The 20,012-nt window shown below is 45.6% G+C and overlaps 1 protein-coding gene across 1 annotated transcript in view; it reads left to right on the top strand.

Moving 5' to 3' along the window:
* Positions 1–1,708: 1,708 nt before the first annotated feature.
* Positions 1,709–20,012, top strand: part of LOC124605219 — a 174,962-nt gene continuing 156,658 nt past the window's right edge. The window contains exons 1-2 of the mRNA XM_047136806.1: positions 1,709–1,732; positions 5,125–5,241. Of these exons, the coding sequence (XP_046992762.1) occupies positions 1,709–1,732; positions 5,125–5,241 (141 nt within the window). The remainder of the gene's footprint in view (positions 1,733–5,124; positions 5,242–20,012) is intronic.

The following is a 20,012-nucleotide window of genomic DNA, read 5'->3' as shown; positions in this document are numbered from 1 at the left end:
CATTTCTCCATCAGAAGTTTCCTGAGCCTTGGATCGGAACGGGGGAGTCCCTTTGCCTGGTCCTTTCGGTCTGCCGATCTGACTCTGCTGGATTTCAGTGCGTGGGGTTTATCAAGAACTTTGTGTAAACGACAAGGGTTTGAGACCTGGTAGATCTGAGGCAACGGAGTAGGCCATGGTAGAGACCATAAGACAAGTAGTGCTTAAGAACATGTGGCGAGAAGTGGAGTAATCTCTCGAGCTACGAACGTTGCCCACATTTAACTGTGACAACATGCATAGAAATGTTTCAGCTTCTGTGCAAAATGTTGGAAAAATAAAATTATGAACCATAATACAGGGTGATTCAAAAAGAATACCACAACTTTAAAAATGTGTATTTAACGAAAGAAACATAATATAACCTTCTGTTATACATCATTACAAAGAGTATTTAAAAAGGTTTTTTTTTCACTCAAAAACAAGTTCAGAGATGTTCAATATGGCCCCCTCCAGACACACGAGCAATATCAACCCGATACTCCAACTCGTTCCACACTCTCTGTAGCATATCAGGCGTAACAGTTTGGGTAGCTGCTGTTATTTCTCGTTTCAAATCATCAATGGTGGCTGGGAGAGGTGGCCGAAACACCATATCCTTAACATACCCCCATAAGAAAAAATCGCAGGGGGTTAGATCAGGGCTTCTTGGAGGCCAGTGATGAAGTGCTCTGTCACGGGCTGCCAGGCGGCCGATCCATCGCCTCGGGTAGTTGACGTTCAGGTTTCATAACTAAACTTTTTCGTAGGACTCTCCATACAGTTGATTGTGGAATTTGCAGCTCTCTGCTAGCTCTGCGAGTCGATTTTCCTGGGCTGCGAACAAATGCTTGCTGGATGCGTGCTACATTTTCATCACTAGTTCTCGGCCATCCAGAACTTTTCCCTTTGCACAAACACCCATTCTCTGTAAACTGTTTATACCAACGTTTAATACACCGCCTATCAGGAGGATTAACACCATACTTCGGTCGAAATGCACGCTGAACAACTGTCGTCGATTCACTTCTGCCGTACTCAATAACGCAAAAAGCTTTCTGTTGAGCGGTCGCCATCTTAGTATCAACTGACGCTGACGCCTAGTCAACAGCGCCTCAAGCGAACAAATGTACAACTAAATGAAACTTTATAGCTCTCTTAATTCGCCGACAGATAGTGCTTAGCTCTGCCTTTTGTCGTTGCAGAGTTTTAAATTCCTAAAGTTGTGGTATTCTTTTTGAATCACCCTGTAGATACTGAAATAAAAAAATTTTTAAAAAATGTTTTTCTATACCGCTAGGCCGGACAACATGTATATTCATCGATCCTCGAGAGAAGCCTGACTGTTCTGATTGTAAACGAGGGCTGTACATCATACCAGGTTGTTGTTAATACTATTTTGGCCAGCCTCTGAAATTTAATTCCTCCCATTTAGTATATCCAAATTATCAACAAAAGACTGAATTACATGGCTCTCATTCCGAGGCAGCCAGCCATTACATTCTAAATGTACGAGGGTGGTTTGAAAAGTTCTCGGAATCACCACGAGAGGTCAGCGCTAGCGCAACGAGTTATTCACGTGATATTCATTGGACTGTTGCCTGTAAACGCGTGCCACGTCAGTGCTCTTGGAAGAGAGCTGTGGCGGTGTTACGGCTCTGCTGTTGTTCACGCGTAGTGATTTGCGAAGATGGAAAATATCGAGATTCGAGCAGTGAGTAGGAGGAGGAGGAGATTAGTGTTTAACGTCCCGTCGACAACGAGGTCATTAGAGACGGAGCGCAAGCTCGGGTGAGGGAAGGATGTGGAAGGAAATCGGCCGTGCCCTTTCAAAGGAACCATCCCGGCATTTGCCTGAAGCGATTTAGGGAAATCACGGAAAACCTAAATCAGGATGGCCGGAGACGGGATTGAACTGTCGTCCTCCCGAATGCGAGCAGTGAGTAAAGAAAGGTATGAAAACAAAGGACATTCATGCCGATTTCCAGAATATACTGGGGGACTCTGCTCCTTCATATTCAATTGTTGCGAAGTGGACAAATGAATTTAAATTTGGTCGCGAGAGCTTAGATGATGATGACCCGCGCAGTGGTCGGCCAGGATGTGTCACTACTCCAGAAATCATAGCAAAAGTTCACAAAATGGTCATGGAGGATCGCCGATTGAAAGTGCGTGAAATTTCTCATGCTTGCCAGATGTCATCTGAAACGGTATATCAAATTTTAACTGAAGAATTAGAAATGAGAAAAATTATCTGCAAGGTGGGTGCCGCGAGTCTAGACGCTGGATCAAAAACGCTTGAGAATGGACATATCGGAACAATGTTTGGCCCGTTTTAGGAGAAACGAACTAGAGTTTTTGCGCCGGTTTGTGACCACAGATGAAACTTGGGTGCACTACTATACCCCAGGGACAAAGCAACACTCGTAGCAGTGGGAACATGCTGATTCTCCGCCACCAAAGAAAGCAGAGACAATTTCATCGGCGGGAAAGTTTTCTGGGATGCGAAGGAGACTCTGTTTGTAGATTATCCCTCCACCGGAATACCATGCTAACCTCCTGGAAAAATTGCAACGAAAGATACGCGAAAAAAGGCCAGGTTTAGCAAGGAAGAAAGTCATCTCCCATCGCGACAATCTGCGCCCGCACACGTATGCCGTCGCCATGGCAAAATTACACGAACTAAGATATGAATTGTTGCCACACCCACCTTATTAACCTGATATCGCTCCATCAGACTTCTATCTCTTCCCAAAACTGAAAATTTTTCTTGGTGGACGAAGATTCACTTCAAAGGAAGAATCGATAGCCGGAGTTGACAACTGTTTTGCAGGCCTGGAGGAAACTCATTTTCGAGATAGGATCAAGGTACTGGAACGTCGTTGGACCAAGTGCATTAATCTACAAAGAAACTACACTGAAAAATAAAAAAAGTTTCAGTGATGTAAGTACTTACAGGGTGTTTCAGAAATGACCGGTATATTTGAAATGGCAATAAAAAATAAATGAGCAGCGATAGAAATACACCGTTTGTTGCAATATGCTTGGGACAACAGTACATTTTCAGGCGGACAAACTTTCGAAAGTACAGTAGTTACAATTTTCAACAACAGATGGCGCTGCAAGTGATGTGAAAGATATAGAAGACAACGCAGTCTGTGGGTGCGCCATTCTGTACGTCGTCTTTCTGCTGTAAGCGTGTGCTGTTCACAACGTGCAAGTGTGCTGTAGACAACATGGTTTATTCCTTAGAACAGAGGATTTTTCTGGTGTTGGAACTCCACCGCCTAGAACACAGTGTTGTTGCAATAAGACGACGTTTTCAACGGAGGTTTAATGTAACCAAAGGACCGAAAAGCGATACAATAAAGGATCTGTTTGAAAAATTTCAACGGACTGGGAACGTGACGGATGAACGTGCTGGAAAGGTGGGGCGACCGCGTACGGCAACCACAGAGGGCAACGCGCAGCTAGTGCAGCAAGTGATCCAACAGCGGCCTCGGGTTTCCGTTCGCCGTGTTGCAGCTGCGGTCCAAATGACGCCAACGTCCACGTATCGTCTCATGCGCCAGAGTTTACACCTCTATCCATACAAAATTCAAACGTGGCAACCCCTCAGCGCCGCTACCATTGCTGCACGAGAGACATTCGCTAACGATATAGTGCACAGGATTGATGACGGCGATATGCATGTGGGCAGCATTTGGTTTACTGACGAAGCTTATTTTTACCTGGACGGCTTCATCAATAAACAGAACTGGCGCATATGGGGAACCGAAAAGCTCCATGTTGCAGTCCCATCGTCCCTGCATCCTCAAAAAGTACTGGTCTGGGTCCCCATTTCTTCCAAAGGAATCATTGGCCCATTTTTCAGATCCGAAATGATTACTGCATCACGCTATCTGGACATTCTTCGTGAATTTGTGGCGGTACAAACTGCCTTAGACGACACTGCGAACACGTCGTGGTTTATGCAAGATGGTGCCCCGCCACATCGCACGGCCGACGTCTTTAATTTCCTGAATGAATATTTCGATGATCGTGTGATTGCTTTGGGCTATCCAAAACATACAGGAGGCGGCGTGGATTCGCCAGACATGAACCCCTGTGACTTCTTTCTGTGGGGACACTTGAAAGACCAGGTGTACCGCCAGAATCCAGAAACAATTGAACAGCTGAAGCAGTACATCTCATCTGCATGTGAAGCCATTCCGCCAGACACGTTGTCAAAGGTTTCGGGTAATTTCATTCAGAGACTACGCCATATTATTGCTACGCGTGGTGGATATGTGGAAAATATCGTACTATAGAGTTTCCCAGACCGCAGCGCCATCTGTTGTTGAAAATTGTAACTACTGTAATTTCGAAAGTTTGTCTGCCTGAAAATGTACTGTTGTCCCAAGCATATTGCAACAAACGATGTATTTCTATCGCTGCTCGTTTAGTTTTTATTGCCGTTTCAAATATACCGGTCATTTTTGAAACACCCTGTATTTTCTATTCCGTTCCGAGAACTTTTCAAACCACCCTCGTAGTCCGCAACTGTGATATTCACTTATTGCGCTCATATATTTCAAAAATTAACCGAGGTTAATTAATATCCGCGCTACATCTTGCGCGGCTTAAGAAATTAATGAAGTGACAATATTGAATATTACGAGCGAAAATTAATTACAAGATTTCATCCTCCAGTTAATGGATTTTTTTTTTCGTTGCCGTTTTCACCCGTTCCTTCGAATAACTTTTTTAACACCCAGTGCTTTTTGGAATAAACACCTGACACATAGGTTTTCGCTACGTTAAGTTCATCTGGACCGTGAGCTGATGAAATTCGGATGACAATATTCCTATATGTTACGTTTTTTTTGCAATTTTAACACAGTTGTAAAAAGTTATGCAAGCTGAAGCACCGTAGTCTTCAATAAAGAAAAACGAAATGTAAAAGGGAAGAATATTTTATGTAAGTATTTTGTATTGAGACAAGGTATCGTGGCGCAACTTTATGTCCTGCACGTTACACGTCGCCACAACCACCACAGTAGCCAGTAGCAGCTGTAGACCGCCTCTGCCAGCCCCAGACTGAAGCGGCTGTCCGTGTGTCCACAGTTCCACCAGACGCTGCGCACCTACATGAACGACCGCGTCTGGGACTTCCACTTCTACGTCAGCAAGACGTGGCCCGACCAGCCAGTGTGCCTGCACTTCCCTGGGATGACCAATTCGGTGAGTACTGCCACCCTGTGCTCTCGCCCGCCATTCACTGCCAGCCAAGCTACTATCCTGTACAACACTGTTGGCAAGCACGCGCCGTGATGTTCTGAGCCGAATACAACGGAGTCGGGATATCGAGGTCCCACCAGAGTGACAGACAATTAAGTCAGTTGGACTCCACCGCGTTATCGTCTTATGAGACGGAAGGCATGTACTACGCCCAACAGCTGTTGACCAACTAGATAACCTTCTAGTACTACAGGTGATTCAAAAATATTTCTGTTTGCTGATGATACCAGCTTGGTAGTGAAGAATCTTGTGTGTAATATTGAAACAGTATCAAATAATGTAGTTCATGAAATAAGTTCGTGGCTTGTGGAAAATAATTTGATGCTAAATAACAGTAACACTCAGTTTTTACAGTTTCTAACTCACAATTCAACAAGAACCGATATTTTGATCAGACAGAATAGGCATATTATAAGCGAGACGGAACAGTTCAAGTTCCTAGGCGTTCGGATAGATAGTAAGCTGTTGTGGAAAGCCCACGTTCAGGATCTTGTTCAGAAATTAAATGCTGCTTTATTTACCATTAGAACAGTATCTGAAATAAGTGACAGTTCAACACGAAAAGTAGTCTACTTCGCATGTTTTCATACGCTTATGTCGCATGGTATTATTTTTTGGGGTAATTCTGCTGCTTCAAAAAGGGTATTTTTGGCTCAAAAACGGGCTGTTCAAGCTATATGTGGTGTAAGTTCGAGAACCTCTTGCCGACCCCTATTCAATAGTCTGGGAATTCTGACATTGCCCTCACAGTATATATTTTCTTTAATGTCGTTTGTTGTTAGCAATATTAGCCTATTCCCAAGAGTTAGCAGCTTTCACTCAGTTAATACTAGGCAGAAATCAAATCTACATGTGGAATACACTTCCTTGACTCTTGTGCAGAAAGGAGTGCACTGTTCTGCTGCATCCATTTCCAATAAGCTACCACAAGAACTCAAAAACCTTAGCAGTAGCACAAACACTTTTAAGTCCAAACTGAAGAGTTTCCTCGTGGCTCACTCCTTCTATTCTGTCGAGGAGCTCCTGGAGGGGCTGAAAAATTAAGCAAATTCCTGTGTTACATTGTTACTTTACTTTATTTAAACTTACGACTTGTCGCCTGAATATGTTTCTTATATTTCATTTTATCTGTTTCTACTATCGTGTTATAATTTCATGTATTGACTCGTTCCATGACCATGGAGACTTCTCCTTAATTTGGTCCCACGGAACAATAAATAAATTTAAAAAAAATGACTGCAGGCCAAGATCTTTCATCACGACGCTGTGTCCTCTCTCAAAGATGTTTTGACAGTGAGAAAACTGAGGGATCTGAGTAAGAATTGTTGGGACAACATCCATTCTATTCACATTCTTTCTTTGTTTTCATATTTAGGAAATTTGTTGGTGGATTACGTTTTGAACCTCAGTGAAATCGTAGACAGTGATTCGGCACGCCTTTCACATCTGAACCTCAGGAATGAAATTTACTCTCTGAAAATCGCGGAACAGAGTACGCTACCCTGAAAGGTGATTATGTAACAGAAAATGACTTCTTGTCCTTATACGCACATCCAACGCGAGGAGTTTCCTCCTCCACCTCTCCTAACACAACACAGATAATAGGGCATTTTCTTTACCACTTGCTTTTGAATTATTTCCTGGCCGTATTTTTAAGATTCCAGCAGCTTCTCTTTGCAAGGGATCGTGCTGATTTCCCAGGTAATCAAAGTTTGCATTATTTAAATGGATTACATTATGATCACAGTTCGTTGTACGTTCGGATTTTGTCCGTGACTACTGACTGTTTTTTGCTATAGGAACATTGTGATATAGAGCATCTGATCATATCCACCTTCAATTTCGTACAGATACTTGAGATGCAGAGCCTTCTAACGCGCTCACAGACGGTAATCACAATCATCTTGACCAATCTGAGACACTCATTGCCTTCCTTCACGGGGATGTAGGCTTTTTCGTGTCGAATTTCCATAAATTCCTATTGATTCTTTCCATTACCTTGCGCATACGTGGAAGGAAAGCAGAAAAGCTCTGCCCAGCAGATTCTCATCCGTCGCTGCTCTAGCTCGAGAGCCTTTCAATCTCCGCCGGAGATGGAACCTCTGCGAATGTAGTTCAGACGTCACATCTCCGCTACGCCAGTTCATGCCTACATTCACACTTCCAAGAGCCCTCGTTATACATTTTTCTTCTGAGACTGGACGTCGCCATTGACGCGTAACCATTTCTTCTAAGTCGTCAAGGGAGATTAACGGGGGATCTTTTCCTGTCTCCATTACAAACTAGATGCTGAGAGGCTAGCGAGAATAGTCGTTCAAATCCCTGTCCGGACATCCAGATTTATGTTTTCTGAGATTTCCATGAATTACTTACGGTGAATGACGGGATGGTTCTTTTGAAACTGCATGGCGATTTTCCTTCTGCTGCCGGGGTTTGTTCTCCGTCTCTAATTACGGCGTCGTCTTCAGGACTTAAGCTGTAGTCTTCCTTCCTTCTCCCTGAGAGGTTTGCAGTGAGGCGACAAGAAAACCACTTATCGGCCGTACAACATGGGGTCGTATAATGAATATATCGTCGTCATAGGCACTTATTTATTCAGGAAAAGTAGGTCTAATTCCTCACCTCCTTATATTGATTTAGATATTCAGCGGTTCCCTAAGTTATTTCAGGTGAATAGTGAGCTTTCCTTTTACAAGGTCACAAGTGATTCCTTCCTCCATGATTTCCAAATTCGGGATACTGCCCGCCGTTGACTACACTCATGCTCATAAATTAAGGATAATTGCATAATTTGGTGCCACACATCGTGTCACTACACAAAACTGGCGCTAATAGCATAGGCACATAGGGAACACACACGACACAGATCTGTATGTCCGCGGTATTGGTGATAAGTTGAGAAAACCGTCCCGAAACACACGTGCTACCAAACGCCACTGTTTCCTGCGCATGTATCCCAACATCAATATGGGATATGATCACCATGCACGCGTGCACAGGCCGCACAACGGGTTGGCATACTCTGGATCAGGTGGTCGAGCAGCTGTTGGGGTATAGCCTTCCATTCTTGCACCAGTGCCTGTCGGAGCTCCTGAAGTGTCGTAGGGGTTTGAAGACGTGCAGCGCTACGTCGACCGGGGGCATCCCAGACGTGCTCGATGGGGTTTAGGTTTGGAGAACAGGCAGGGCACTCTATTCGCCTGATATCTTCTGTTTCAAGGTACTCCTTCACGATGGCAGCTCGTTGAGGCCGTGCGTTATCATCCATCGGGAGAAAGATGGAATCCTCTTCACTCGTGAAAAGGCGGACAGTGCAAAATGACCTCCCGAAACACCCGACCTGTTGCAGTTCCTCTGTCAAAGACACGCATGGGTGTACGTGCACCAATCATAATCCCACCCCACACCATCAAACCACGGCCTCCATACAGGTCCCTTTCAAGGACATTAAGGGGTTGGTATCTGGCTCCTGGTTCACGCCAGATGAAACCCCGGTGAGAATCACTGTTCAGACTATACCTGGATTCGTCCGTGAACATAACCTGGGACCACTGTTCCAATGACCACGTACTGTGTTCTTGACACCATGCTTTAAGGGCTGTCCTGTGACGTGGGGTCAGTGGAGTGCACCTTGCAGGGCTCCGGGCGAACAAATAAACCATGTCTGTTTAGTCGTCTGTAGACTGTGTGTCTGGAGACAACTGTTCCAGTGGCTGCAGTAAGGTCCCGAGCAAGGCTACCTGCAGTAATCCGTGGCCGTCTGCGTGTACTGATGGTGAGATATCGGTCTTCATGTGGTGTTGTACACTGTTGACGTCCCGTACTGTAGCGCCTGGACACGTTTCCTGTCTGCTGGAATGGTTGCCATAATCTTGAGATCACACTTTGTAGCATACGGAGGGCCCGTGCTACGACCTGCCGTGTTTGACCAGCCTCCAGTCGCCCTAGTATTCTACCCCCCCCCCCCTCATAACGTCATGAATATGTGTTCTCTGAGCCATTTTCAACACACAGTCACCATTAGCACGTCTGAAAACGTCTGCACACTTACTCGCTGCACCGTACTCTGACATGCACCAACACAACTTTGCGAATGTGGACTGCTGCCGGCGCCACCGTGCAAGGACCGCAGGTAAAATGCACCGCATGGTCATACCCAGAGGTGATTTAAACCTGCAAACCGACCACCAGAGCATTGTTTCACAATGTATCAGCATTATCCTTAATTTATGAGCATGAGTGTATATCGATTACATGGAACATTAATCATTAATCCGTATTGTAACGTAATGTAGTGCATGCTTTTAGCGTGTGAATCTACACTAGTGTGCCAATGTTAGTTATAATCAAGATATGCGATCATATTTTCCGAGCAGATTTTCTGAAGGGTTAAAGAACAAGGTAAGTCACACGAAACGCCTGGCTAACAGTCTTCACAATAGGTAATTACCGAAGCTCTGACTCGGAAGATATACACTAATGTTCAGAAAAAAACAGAACACCTTGAACGACTAGAGATAGGACGTTCATATTCACAGGGCTTGTACATTAGTATGTTCTGCAGAAATTATTAGCATTTGAACCATTTCGGCCCGCAGGTTCGAGGTCAACCTCGAAATTGCGTCGCAACACCTCCTACCGGTAAAATGTACCTGTGGCTCTCGTTGTCGCTATAAGCTGAAGGTTATGGATCAGTGACACTTCAGCAGATGTGTAGTATGCCTCGCAGATGTATACGCAAACCGTACCGTCTAATCAGTGAGTCGGAAAGAGAGCGCCTTATTGGCGTGAGAGAATGTGATGCGTCCACCCGGGATACTGCTGTTCGTGTGGAACGAAGTGTGTCGGCAGTGCAACGATTGTTTGCAGAATGGTTCACGGAAGGCCGTAGAACACGACGAGATGGGTCAAGAGAAGATCGACACCTCATCCGAATGGCAGTGCAGGTCAGATCTGCGTCCTCCTCTGCTCTGGCGCAACAGTGGAACAGAGGAACACATAACACACCATCAGGGTTATCAGTCCGCCGCAGTTTATTACAGCATGGGTTACGTACGCGTCGTCCACTTTTCTGTCTACCTTCGACGAATGTGCAGAAACGTGCTAGACGGCAATGGTGTATGGAACGACGTCACTGGGGGCGGGAAGGGCATCAGATAGTATTTCGGACGAGTTCAGGTTCTGTTTTTTTTGAAAATGATGGCCGCATTTTGGTTCGCCGCAGACAGGGGGAGGTGCATCACAGTAATTGCATTCGCACAACACATTAACACCAACTCAAGGCCTTATGGTGTGGGATGCTTTTGGGTACATCCATAAATCACAGGTGGTGCGTGTCCAGGGCACTGTAACCAGCGTGACCTATGTGAATGATATCCTGCGACCCGTAGCCAAATCTTTTCTGCACAACACCCCAGAAGCCATTTTTCAGCAAGGCAATTCACGACCACATGTTGCTGCATGAACACGTGCATTGCTGGTGTCACGGGATGTCAGTCTTTTGACCTGGCCGGCCAGATCACCAGACCTGTCGCCAATCAAAAATGGGTAGGTTATATCGTGAAACGATGGGTGCAGCACTATGACCCAAAGCCAACCACCCCAGATGGACGTTGGAACCAGGTGAATGCAGCGTGGATGGCTATCCACAGGACACCCTTTGCTTCTTAGACGCATCGATGGAACAAGTTATCTGGGCCCGTGGTGGACCCTGTGACTTCTTGGCAACAGGACGCATACTGAACAGAGATAACTAAAATGCTAATCATTTCTGCAGAAAATACTGATGTCCTGTGAATATGAACGTCCTACAGAAAATACTGATGTATATGTCCTATGAATATGAATGTCCTGTCTCTAAAGTCCACAGCTCGTGGTCTCGCGGTCGCGTTCTCGCTTCCCGAGCACAGGGTCCTGGCGGGGTCAGGGAGATGACTGGGTGTTTGTGTTGTCCTCATCATTTCATCATCATTCATGATGATGAGATGAGCAGAGGTTGAGAATTTGTACGGGCGCTGATAAGCGAGCGCCCCACAAACCAAATATCATCATCATCATTATCTATTCGCTCAAGGTGTTTTCAGTTTTCTGAACATGAGTGTACATTCCTGTGTGTAGCAAGTGTAGTATCTCTCTTGCACAGTAATTTCAGTACTTTCTGTCGTTATAACACTGTTTTACAATCAAGCAAAGTGTAATGTTTACCTTGTTGCTTGAGACCTGCTTTTTGCAAGACAACTATAAATCCCCCACCACAAATCCCTGGCCACAGCAGGCAATAAAATCATCGTATCTGCTGAACCGCACGACTTTCCTGACAAAAGGACACTCACCAAAATTTTTTACATCTTTAGTCTACAAGCCACCTTACGGTGTCTCGGCGGAGGTACCACTATATCTTCTACCCTTCCCTTCTTCATTTGGGAATAATGCATTGGGAATGTTCCTATCGATAAGCTTCCGTATGCCTTGTTATTCCCTGATTTCTCGTCGTAGCCGTTTCGCGAGACACATGTGGGAATGAGGGGGAAGGCGGCCGCGGGGGAGGGGGGGGGGATGAGGGGGTGAAATACAAAGTTCCTGGGATCTTCTTACAGCGTACACTCTCGGAAGTTCAGCACTAAATCTCTCCACGATGCACAACGGCTTTCTTGCAGCGTCCGCCACAGTAGTTTGTTGACCATCTCCGTAACTCTGTCACATTTACTAAATGAACTTGTGACGAAGCACGACGGTCTTCAATGGACTTGTTCTATCTCCGCTATCAACCAAGCCTGGTAAGGTTCCCAGGCCGATGAGCAATTCTAAAGAAACGGTCGAACAAGTTTTTTGTAAAGCTGCTTCTTTCGAGTACGAATTACTTTTACTATGGATCCTTTCAATGAATATCAGCCTGGCATCTGCTTTTCCTGGAAACTAGTTTTATACGGGTATTCCACTTTAGATCGCTCCGGAACGTTACTCCTAAATACTTTACTGCTGTTACTGCTTCCAGTGATTTATCGTTGATATTGGATCACTATGCCTGTTTTTGCGCAACACTTCATTTTTAAATAAATTTCATTTTCAACTGCTTGCTCCATCACCAATCGTCGTTCTTCTGCAATCTTCTGGCATTTCACGTTCGAGTTACAACATTCCTGCAGACAACTGCATCATACCCGGACAGCCTCACGGATCTTCCGTCTTTACAGACTTGACCATTTACGTACAATGCACATACGAGTAGTAACGGCCCTGTACTAACCCCGTGGGTACTTTACGAAGTACCTGTACCACAGTTGTTTTCGACCCGTTAAGAGCGACGTGTTGAGTCCTGTCTGCTAGGAAGGCCTGAATACAGTCACAAATCAGGTGCGGTATTCGGTACGGTAGCCGTTTTTTCACCAAAGGACAATCCAGAACTGCATCAAATCCATTTCTGAAATCAAGAAACACAGTATCAACCTGGGCGCCTTCGTCTACGGCGCTCTGGAGCACACTGGCGATCAGAACGAGTTGAGTTTACATTTGCTACGTTCCTAATCCTGTTACAACTGTTTTTAGTGTGAGCGGGGAACACGACACCTCGCTTTGACAAGGCAGCCATAAAATCATCACCCGTCAATCTTTCTTTCTCGACACCTGCTCATCCACACGCCATTCTGGAGCCAAGAGGAATATGCTGCATTCCTCGTCCTTTTAATTTTTACAGTGGGCAGATATCAGGACACCAGATAGTTAAGCCCAGGCCTGATGCAACCTATGTTTTCCTACAGGACCATACACTGACAATCCAAAACATTACGACTGGCCGATTAATAGCGTGTTGGTCCATCTTTGGAACGCAATGCACTAGCGATTCCGCGTGGCAGGAATTTGACAAGTCTTAGGTGTGTCACAAGAGGTAAGTGGCATCACATGTGTACTCGCAGGAGGTATATTACGGGTCTGTAGTTTGTGGGCGTGGAGTTGGGTCTGATAGCGGCCCTGGTATGTTCGATCGGCTTCAGATGAGGTCGGCGGCAAAGACATCAACGTGTAATGCTCCTCATATCATTATAGTATGATTCCGGCTTTGTGACACGGATATTCGTCCTGCTGGGAGATACCTACACTGTCGGGGAAGATATCAAGCGTAAGGGATGCAGATGGTCCGCAATAATGTTCACGTAGTCCACAGTTCTCATGGTGTCTTGGATTACAACCAATGGTCCCATGGAAGCCCAGTTGAGAATCCCCAATACTATAATAGCGCCGCCAGCAGCGTGCGTTCGTGAGGGCGTTGCAAGTTTGGAGCAGTTTTTCGCCGGAATAATGGTGCATCTGGTCGCGACCATTGACCCGATGTAACAAGAAACGTGATTCATCCAACATGACGAGACATTTCTATTGATCCCGTGCCCATCGCACTCGTAATTTATGATGTCGTTGGGTCAACATGGGAACACGTATAAGCTGGCTGCTGCAGAGCCGCACATTCAGCAATATATGCTGATTGGTGTGCTCTGAAACACTTGTGTCTGCTTCAGCATTGTAGCCTGCCGTCAGATCTGCTACATATCGCCGCCTATATTTTACAGAGCTGGCGAGCTGGCCACTTAAGTCTTTACGATGAGGCATGGACGTCCGAGTCATGGTTGCACTATCATTCAACCTCTCCCATATACGTTCACGACAATAACACGGGAATATTCGACCATCTGGGATTCAGCTAAACTGTCCGCCCCAGACATTTCCTGAACCGTTTGAGATATCGTAATGCTGTTTCCAGCCAGATGAGTTGTCAGAAGACATCACTAAACTAAGTATAGTTTCTTTTCATAGCTATATTCATGACACCCATACGGGGATCAACTTCGCTGCTTTCAAATGGAATTATACTAATTTCTGCTGCTAGTATCGGAGGTTTGCTAGAGACGAATTCAACTGCGTACCGCTCTTAAAAATCTGCGTACTAGTTTTGCAGAAATTACAATATTTAGAATTTCGGATTTATCTGTTTTGAACATGAAACAGACTGCTGTGTTATGCAGACGTGGTATAAAGACTGTTAAATAATAACTTCTCGTCATGAGTTTAATGTCAAATTACAAAATTACATCAGCAACAGTAACAAAAAGGAGATCACAAAATAATGTGGTCAATAATCATTTCCTTAAAATTACAGCCGTCAAGCTTTCGAAATGCTTTCCCTCTACTGTTATATATGTTTGCAGTTGTTGGAGCAAGGACTTCTGGACAGCCTGAAGAGTGGCTTTCGATATCATTGCACATGCTGCAACAATACGATGTTGTAAATCCTCTTGATCGTCATATGTTGTCCATTGACTTCATTTTTGGGTTAACTGCATAGAAAAAAAAGTTCAGTGACATTAAATCAAGTGAAAGTGCAAGGCAAATGATAACGCATTCGTGTATTATCCAGCGACCACGAAAGAGCTGGTTGAGCGCTTTCCTAGCCACAAGTGGTGGTGAACCAAGCCCCATCGTGGTAGAAACACCGGCATACGGGTTACGTACTTCAAGTGATTCTTCCTCTAGCAGGGCCAGTAGCACTTCGGTAATAAAAAAATGGCTCTAAGCACTATGGGACTTAACGTATGAGGTCATCAGTCCCCTAGACTTAGAACTACTTAAACCTAACTAACCTAAGGACTTCACACACAACCATGTCCGAGGCAGGATTCGGTCCTGCGATCGTAGCAGCAGCGTGGTTCCGGACTGAAGCGCCTAGAACCGCTCGGCCACATCGGCCGACATGGAACATGCGAAAACCCAACTATTCACCAATCTGCTTTGACCCATGGCATCGTTAAAATGGCGAACATGGAAATCCAATACATGTAAAATATTTAACATAACTAGGATTATACACTATGTGATCAAAAGTATCCGGACACCTGGCTGAAAATGATTTAAAAGTTCATGCCGCCCTCCATCGGTAATGCTGGAATTCAGTATGGTGTTGGCCCACCCTTAGCCTTGATGACAGCTTCCACTCTCGCAGGCATACGTTCAATCAGGTGCTGGAAGGTTTCTTGGGGAGTGGCAGCCCATTCATCACGGAGTGCTGCACTGAGGAGAGGTATCGGTATCGGTGGGAGAGGCCTGGCACGAAGTTGGCGTTCCAAAACATCCCAAAGGTTCTATAGGATTCAGGTCAGGACTGTGCAGGCCAGTTCTTTACAAGGCCGTGCATTATGGTGCTCGATCGTGTTGAAAGATGCAATCGCCATCCCTGAATTGCTCTCCAGCAGCAGGAAGCAAGAAGGTGCTTGAAACATCGATTTAGGCCTGTGCTGTCATAGTGCCGCACAAAACAACATAGGGTGCCCTCCATGAAAAACACGACCACACCATAACACCACCGCCTCCGCATTTTACTGTTGGCACTACACACGCTGGCAGATGACGTTCACCAGGCATTCGCCATACTCACACCCTGCCATCGGATCGCCACATTGTGTACCGTGATTCGTCCCTCCACACAACGTTTTTCCACTGTTCAATCGTCCAATGTTTATGCTCCTTACACCAAGCGAGCCGTCGTTTGGCATTTACCGGTGTGATATGCGGCTTATAAGCAGCCTCTTGACCATGAAATCCAAGTTTCCTCATCTCCTGCCTAACTGTCATAGTACTTGCAATGGATCCTGATGCAGTTTGGAATTACTATGTGATGGTCTGGATAGAAGTCTGCCTATTACACATTACGACCCTCTTCACCTGCCGGCGGTCTCTGTCAGTCAACAGACTAGGTCGGCCCGTAGGCTTTTGTGCTGTATATGTCCCTTCACGTTTCCACTTCACTATCACATCAGAAACAGTGGACCTAGGGATGTTTAGGACACAAGTGACAACCAATAACTACACCACGTTCGAAGTCAGTGAGTTTCGTGGAGCCCCCTATTCTGCTCTCTCACGATGTCTAAGGACTACTGATATCGCTGATACGGAGTACCTGGCAGTAGGTGGCAGCACAATGCACTTGATATGAAAAACATATGTTTTTGGAGGTGTCCGGATACTTTTGATCCCATTGTGTATCTATTATCATGAAATCACATTCACTGGCTTTGCCAACCCACAATCAGTCACTTTTCAACGTTGTTGTCTACAACTTCACACACAACAGTAAGGAGAGCTGGGGTACAGAGTGGTGCAGCAACTGTCATCGTAGGAAAGCTGGACAGGATCAGAAATGATTAGCGCCTAGGCGGTGTCTGGATAGCATCGTGTAGCGATGTGGGTGCAAGCACAAATGGGCTGAGTAGCTGCCGCTGGCTGTCTTGTATGGCAGAGGCAGAGAGCGTTCGTGGTACAGAGCTACTTGGAGGTGTGGCTCAGTCAGTATGCTCCACTGCGTGCACCAGATCCTGCACGACTGCTATCGGCATTGGAGGGAAACTTGCAGTTCCGTTGCCAACTTAAGACCTGTGGGATCGTGTCAACAAGTGAACCACAAACCTAACCTAGATCTCTCGTGAGTCAAATAAATCGGTCACCATTTGTGGCGCCGATCTTTTTATATGTTCAATATGTCCCATTAATCGTTTTTGGTGTAGATCCCACACATTTGAGCAGTATTCTAAAATGGAATCCACGCGTGATTAGTAAATGGTCGCCCCTGTAGACTAGCTGCATTTTCAAAGTACTCTCCCAACAGGCTTCAGATGTTAAAAAAGCTGAATCCTCAGATGCAAATTATCGCACGAAAGCCTCTTTATAAAATTCTAAGAACCAGTATTAAGAGAAGGATCTAGAGATAGCCTAAATATACTTACATATCTCCATGAAGACAAAATTGGACTACAGTGTGTGCAGAAACATTTAAGTAACCTTCTCCCGTGCCCCGCACGCGATTGAAACGCGAAGAAACCCTCACATGTAGTACCATACACTCTGCTATGCTATTCTCATCCTGTTTCAGAGATGTATGTAGATGTCCACTTCGAGCTACAACACACATTTAAAAAAAATTAATATAGTAGTGGGAACTTAGTACGGTCTGTCCGCCTCGGTAGCTACGGGGTCAGTGCGGCAAATTGCTAACTGAAGGGGTCTGAATTAGATTCCCGTCCGGGTCGGAGGTCTTCTCCGTTCGGGGACTAGGTGCTGTGTTGTCCCGATTTTCATACTGTCGTCACTGCACGGAAATTCGCTTACATGGCGTCGCATAAAATGACTTAAGCAAATTAACTTCATAGCAGGATATGCACTAAACGGGTGTATCTTTTGAAATCGCAACTCACAAAACCGTCGTATCGTTTTTCCTCCTTTGAGATGGCCATAAGGCCAAGTACCGAAAGTCAATAAATTAAAAAGAAAAAAATTAACATCGTTGGCGATCTCCTCTATCTCTGTTCGCGCGCGTATGGCGCCACGTACCATATTATTACGTCAAGGGTCAAAGCCATGTGCAGTATCGGTATGATCAACCGTCCCTAAACAGAGGTGTGTTGGTGAAGTAATTCAGCAAACTGCTGGTCGTCAAGTAATTCAGCAAACTGCTAGTCGTCAGTACTTGAGATAGTGGAGTATCAAAGTTAGGACAGGGGCGTCACTAATTGTGCGATTCTTGCTCTGTAGAAAGCACCATTATAACAGCTGAGGATCGATAGTAGAAAGCAGCCAACCTTACTGATTGCATTCTCGTAGCTCGCTGCCATCTATGAGCGCAGTGCATAATTTGAAGAAACACGTTGCGCTCTAGCGGCAACGTATTTCTGGAGCCTTAATGTAAGAATTCCGTTTAATGGGAGACTAGGCAACAAAGCTCGTTTGGTTGTTACTGTTGGATAACGTAAACAGCCAAGCACTAATAAACTATTAAATGAATGCGCTGTCCGTTGCATTCTCGGCAGCCTCGGGCGCGTCCGTCGTGGTTCGGCCCACGTGACCACGCTGCGGCAGGCCCATCGATCGCGCCGCGCCGCCTGGCGGTCAGAGCCGCAGTCCGCCGCAGCCAGCCGTCACGTGCGGAACGTCGCTGCGCCACCGAGCCAAGGCCGACACGCGACTGCCGCTGTGCAGATAGCGCTGCGACAGCCGGCACCGGTAGCCGGCCGACCTTCACCCCTGGCCCGCAGCATCGCCATGAAGCGAGTATTTCGGGAATAAATGGCACTGGCTAAGACCGCATCTGCAAGGGCAACTCTGGGCTCGATTCCAACCCCCCCTCATTTGCCAAACAACGTTTCAGACTTGTTTTGCGTGACACACAAACAACCGATTATAGTCCTGTTTCATTTAGTTAGTATTTAATAGCGAACGGAATGTACTGCTGCCACTAATAACACATCAAAGAGAGCCTTGTATTGTCGGCTCCTCCTGTGTTGCCACTTCTGCTGCCCATAAGACGCTGTGATTAGAACTAAGTAGTTCACGTGAAAATTTCTCCTGTTTTAGGTAAAAAGTAATAATTCCGACCGTAATGAAAACGTTTGGCGTGTATAGAGACATCGAACACTCAAATTCCATTGCGAAATATTCTATGTAAGAGCTAGACTCACCGTTAGCGCAGTTACCTGCCCTGCGCGGGATTGGCACGTAGAATCCCTGGATCCCCTTACACTTATGGCATTTGGAACAGCGCCTAACGGTTTTTTAGTATAAAGAGGCGGTCGTGTTATCTACTTGACGAGAAGTAGCTTACAAATGATAACCTGCAATCTCCTAATGACCTACATGTATGTGACTTGATGGACATGCGGCGGCAACGGGGTCGTTCCTTTTAGGGGATTCACGCAGTTACCTTAGAGAGCTCCTTAGAACCGTAACCTGCCCTGAGGCGAGTGGTTCAAAAAATGTGTGTGAAATCTTAAGGGACTTAACTGCTAAGGTCATCAGTCCCTAAGCTTACTCACTACTTAACCTAAATTATCCTAAGAACAAACACACACACCCATGCCCGATGGAGGACTCGAACCTCCGCCGGGATCAGCCGCACAGTCCATGTCTGCAGCGCCTTAGACCGCTCAGCTAATCCCGCGCGGCCGAGTGGTTCAAATGGAATTTTTTTTAAAAAACTGGCAGCTCTTATACGTGTCAGCAGGGTGCATAAATTGTTCTGTGGCATGACTTAAAAAGGGATTCATTCTATCAGATCTGACTGAAGCTAACGCCTTCTGAATAAAACAAGTTACTGGCTAAAATTCTGTTCTGTAGTGTCATTTTAGTAGTACAAATGCTGCTAACAATTCTGCCCTAACATAAAGTGCCTGACGTAAAAGCATGTAGCCACACATAGTTTGCACTATTCCGTTCAATCATATAGCGTGTTCCGTCTCTAACATAGAACTAGGGTCCTGGTGTCCGAACAATCACAACTTTTGCCAGTCAGTAAGCAACTGGAAAGTTCACACGACGGTTACCAGTGTAGTACTCTCGCACAGTGCCATACAAAGTAACCAGTATTCAGTTATCTGAAGTTTCTGAAATACGTTAACACAGCACACCACACGGAATTCTATAGACCATCGGAAATGAGCTAAAAACCCAAAACTTCCGGAAACGTCATTTACAGCGAATATCGTCAGTTTCCGATTCACTAATAGGCTGAGTAAAAGCAAACTACAACAAAAAATAGTAGAACACCGAACACAACAGGACCTAACGCTACTACGACTCAATCATGACTCCTGGAGTGGAGCCAGCGCAAACCTCTCCTGCTTCCAGAACATACGATCGTTCTCCTCTCTGAGGGAATGGAATGTAATTTATTCAGTCAGATT

The sequence above is a fragment of the Schistocerca americana genome, chromosome 1 (genome assembly GCF_021461395.2).
Source record: "Schistocerca americana isolate TAMUIC-IGC-003095 chromosome 1, iqSchAmer2.1, whole genome shotgun sequence".
NCBI lineage: Eukaryota > Metazoa > Arthropoda > Insecta > Orthoptera > Acrididae > Schistocerca > Schistocerca americana.
The sequence above is the reverse complement of the archived record's forward strand: the minus strand, read 5'-3'. Positions and strand labels throughout refer to the sequence as shown.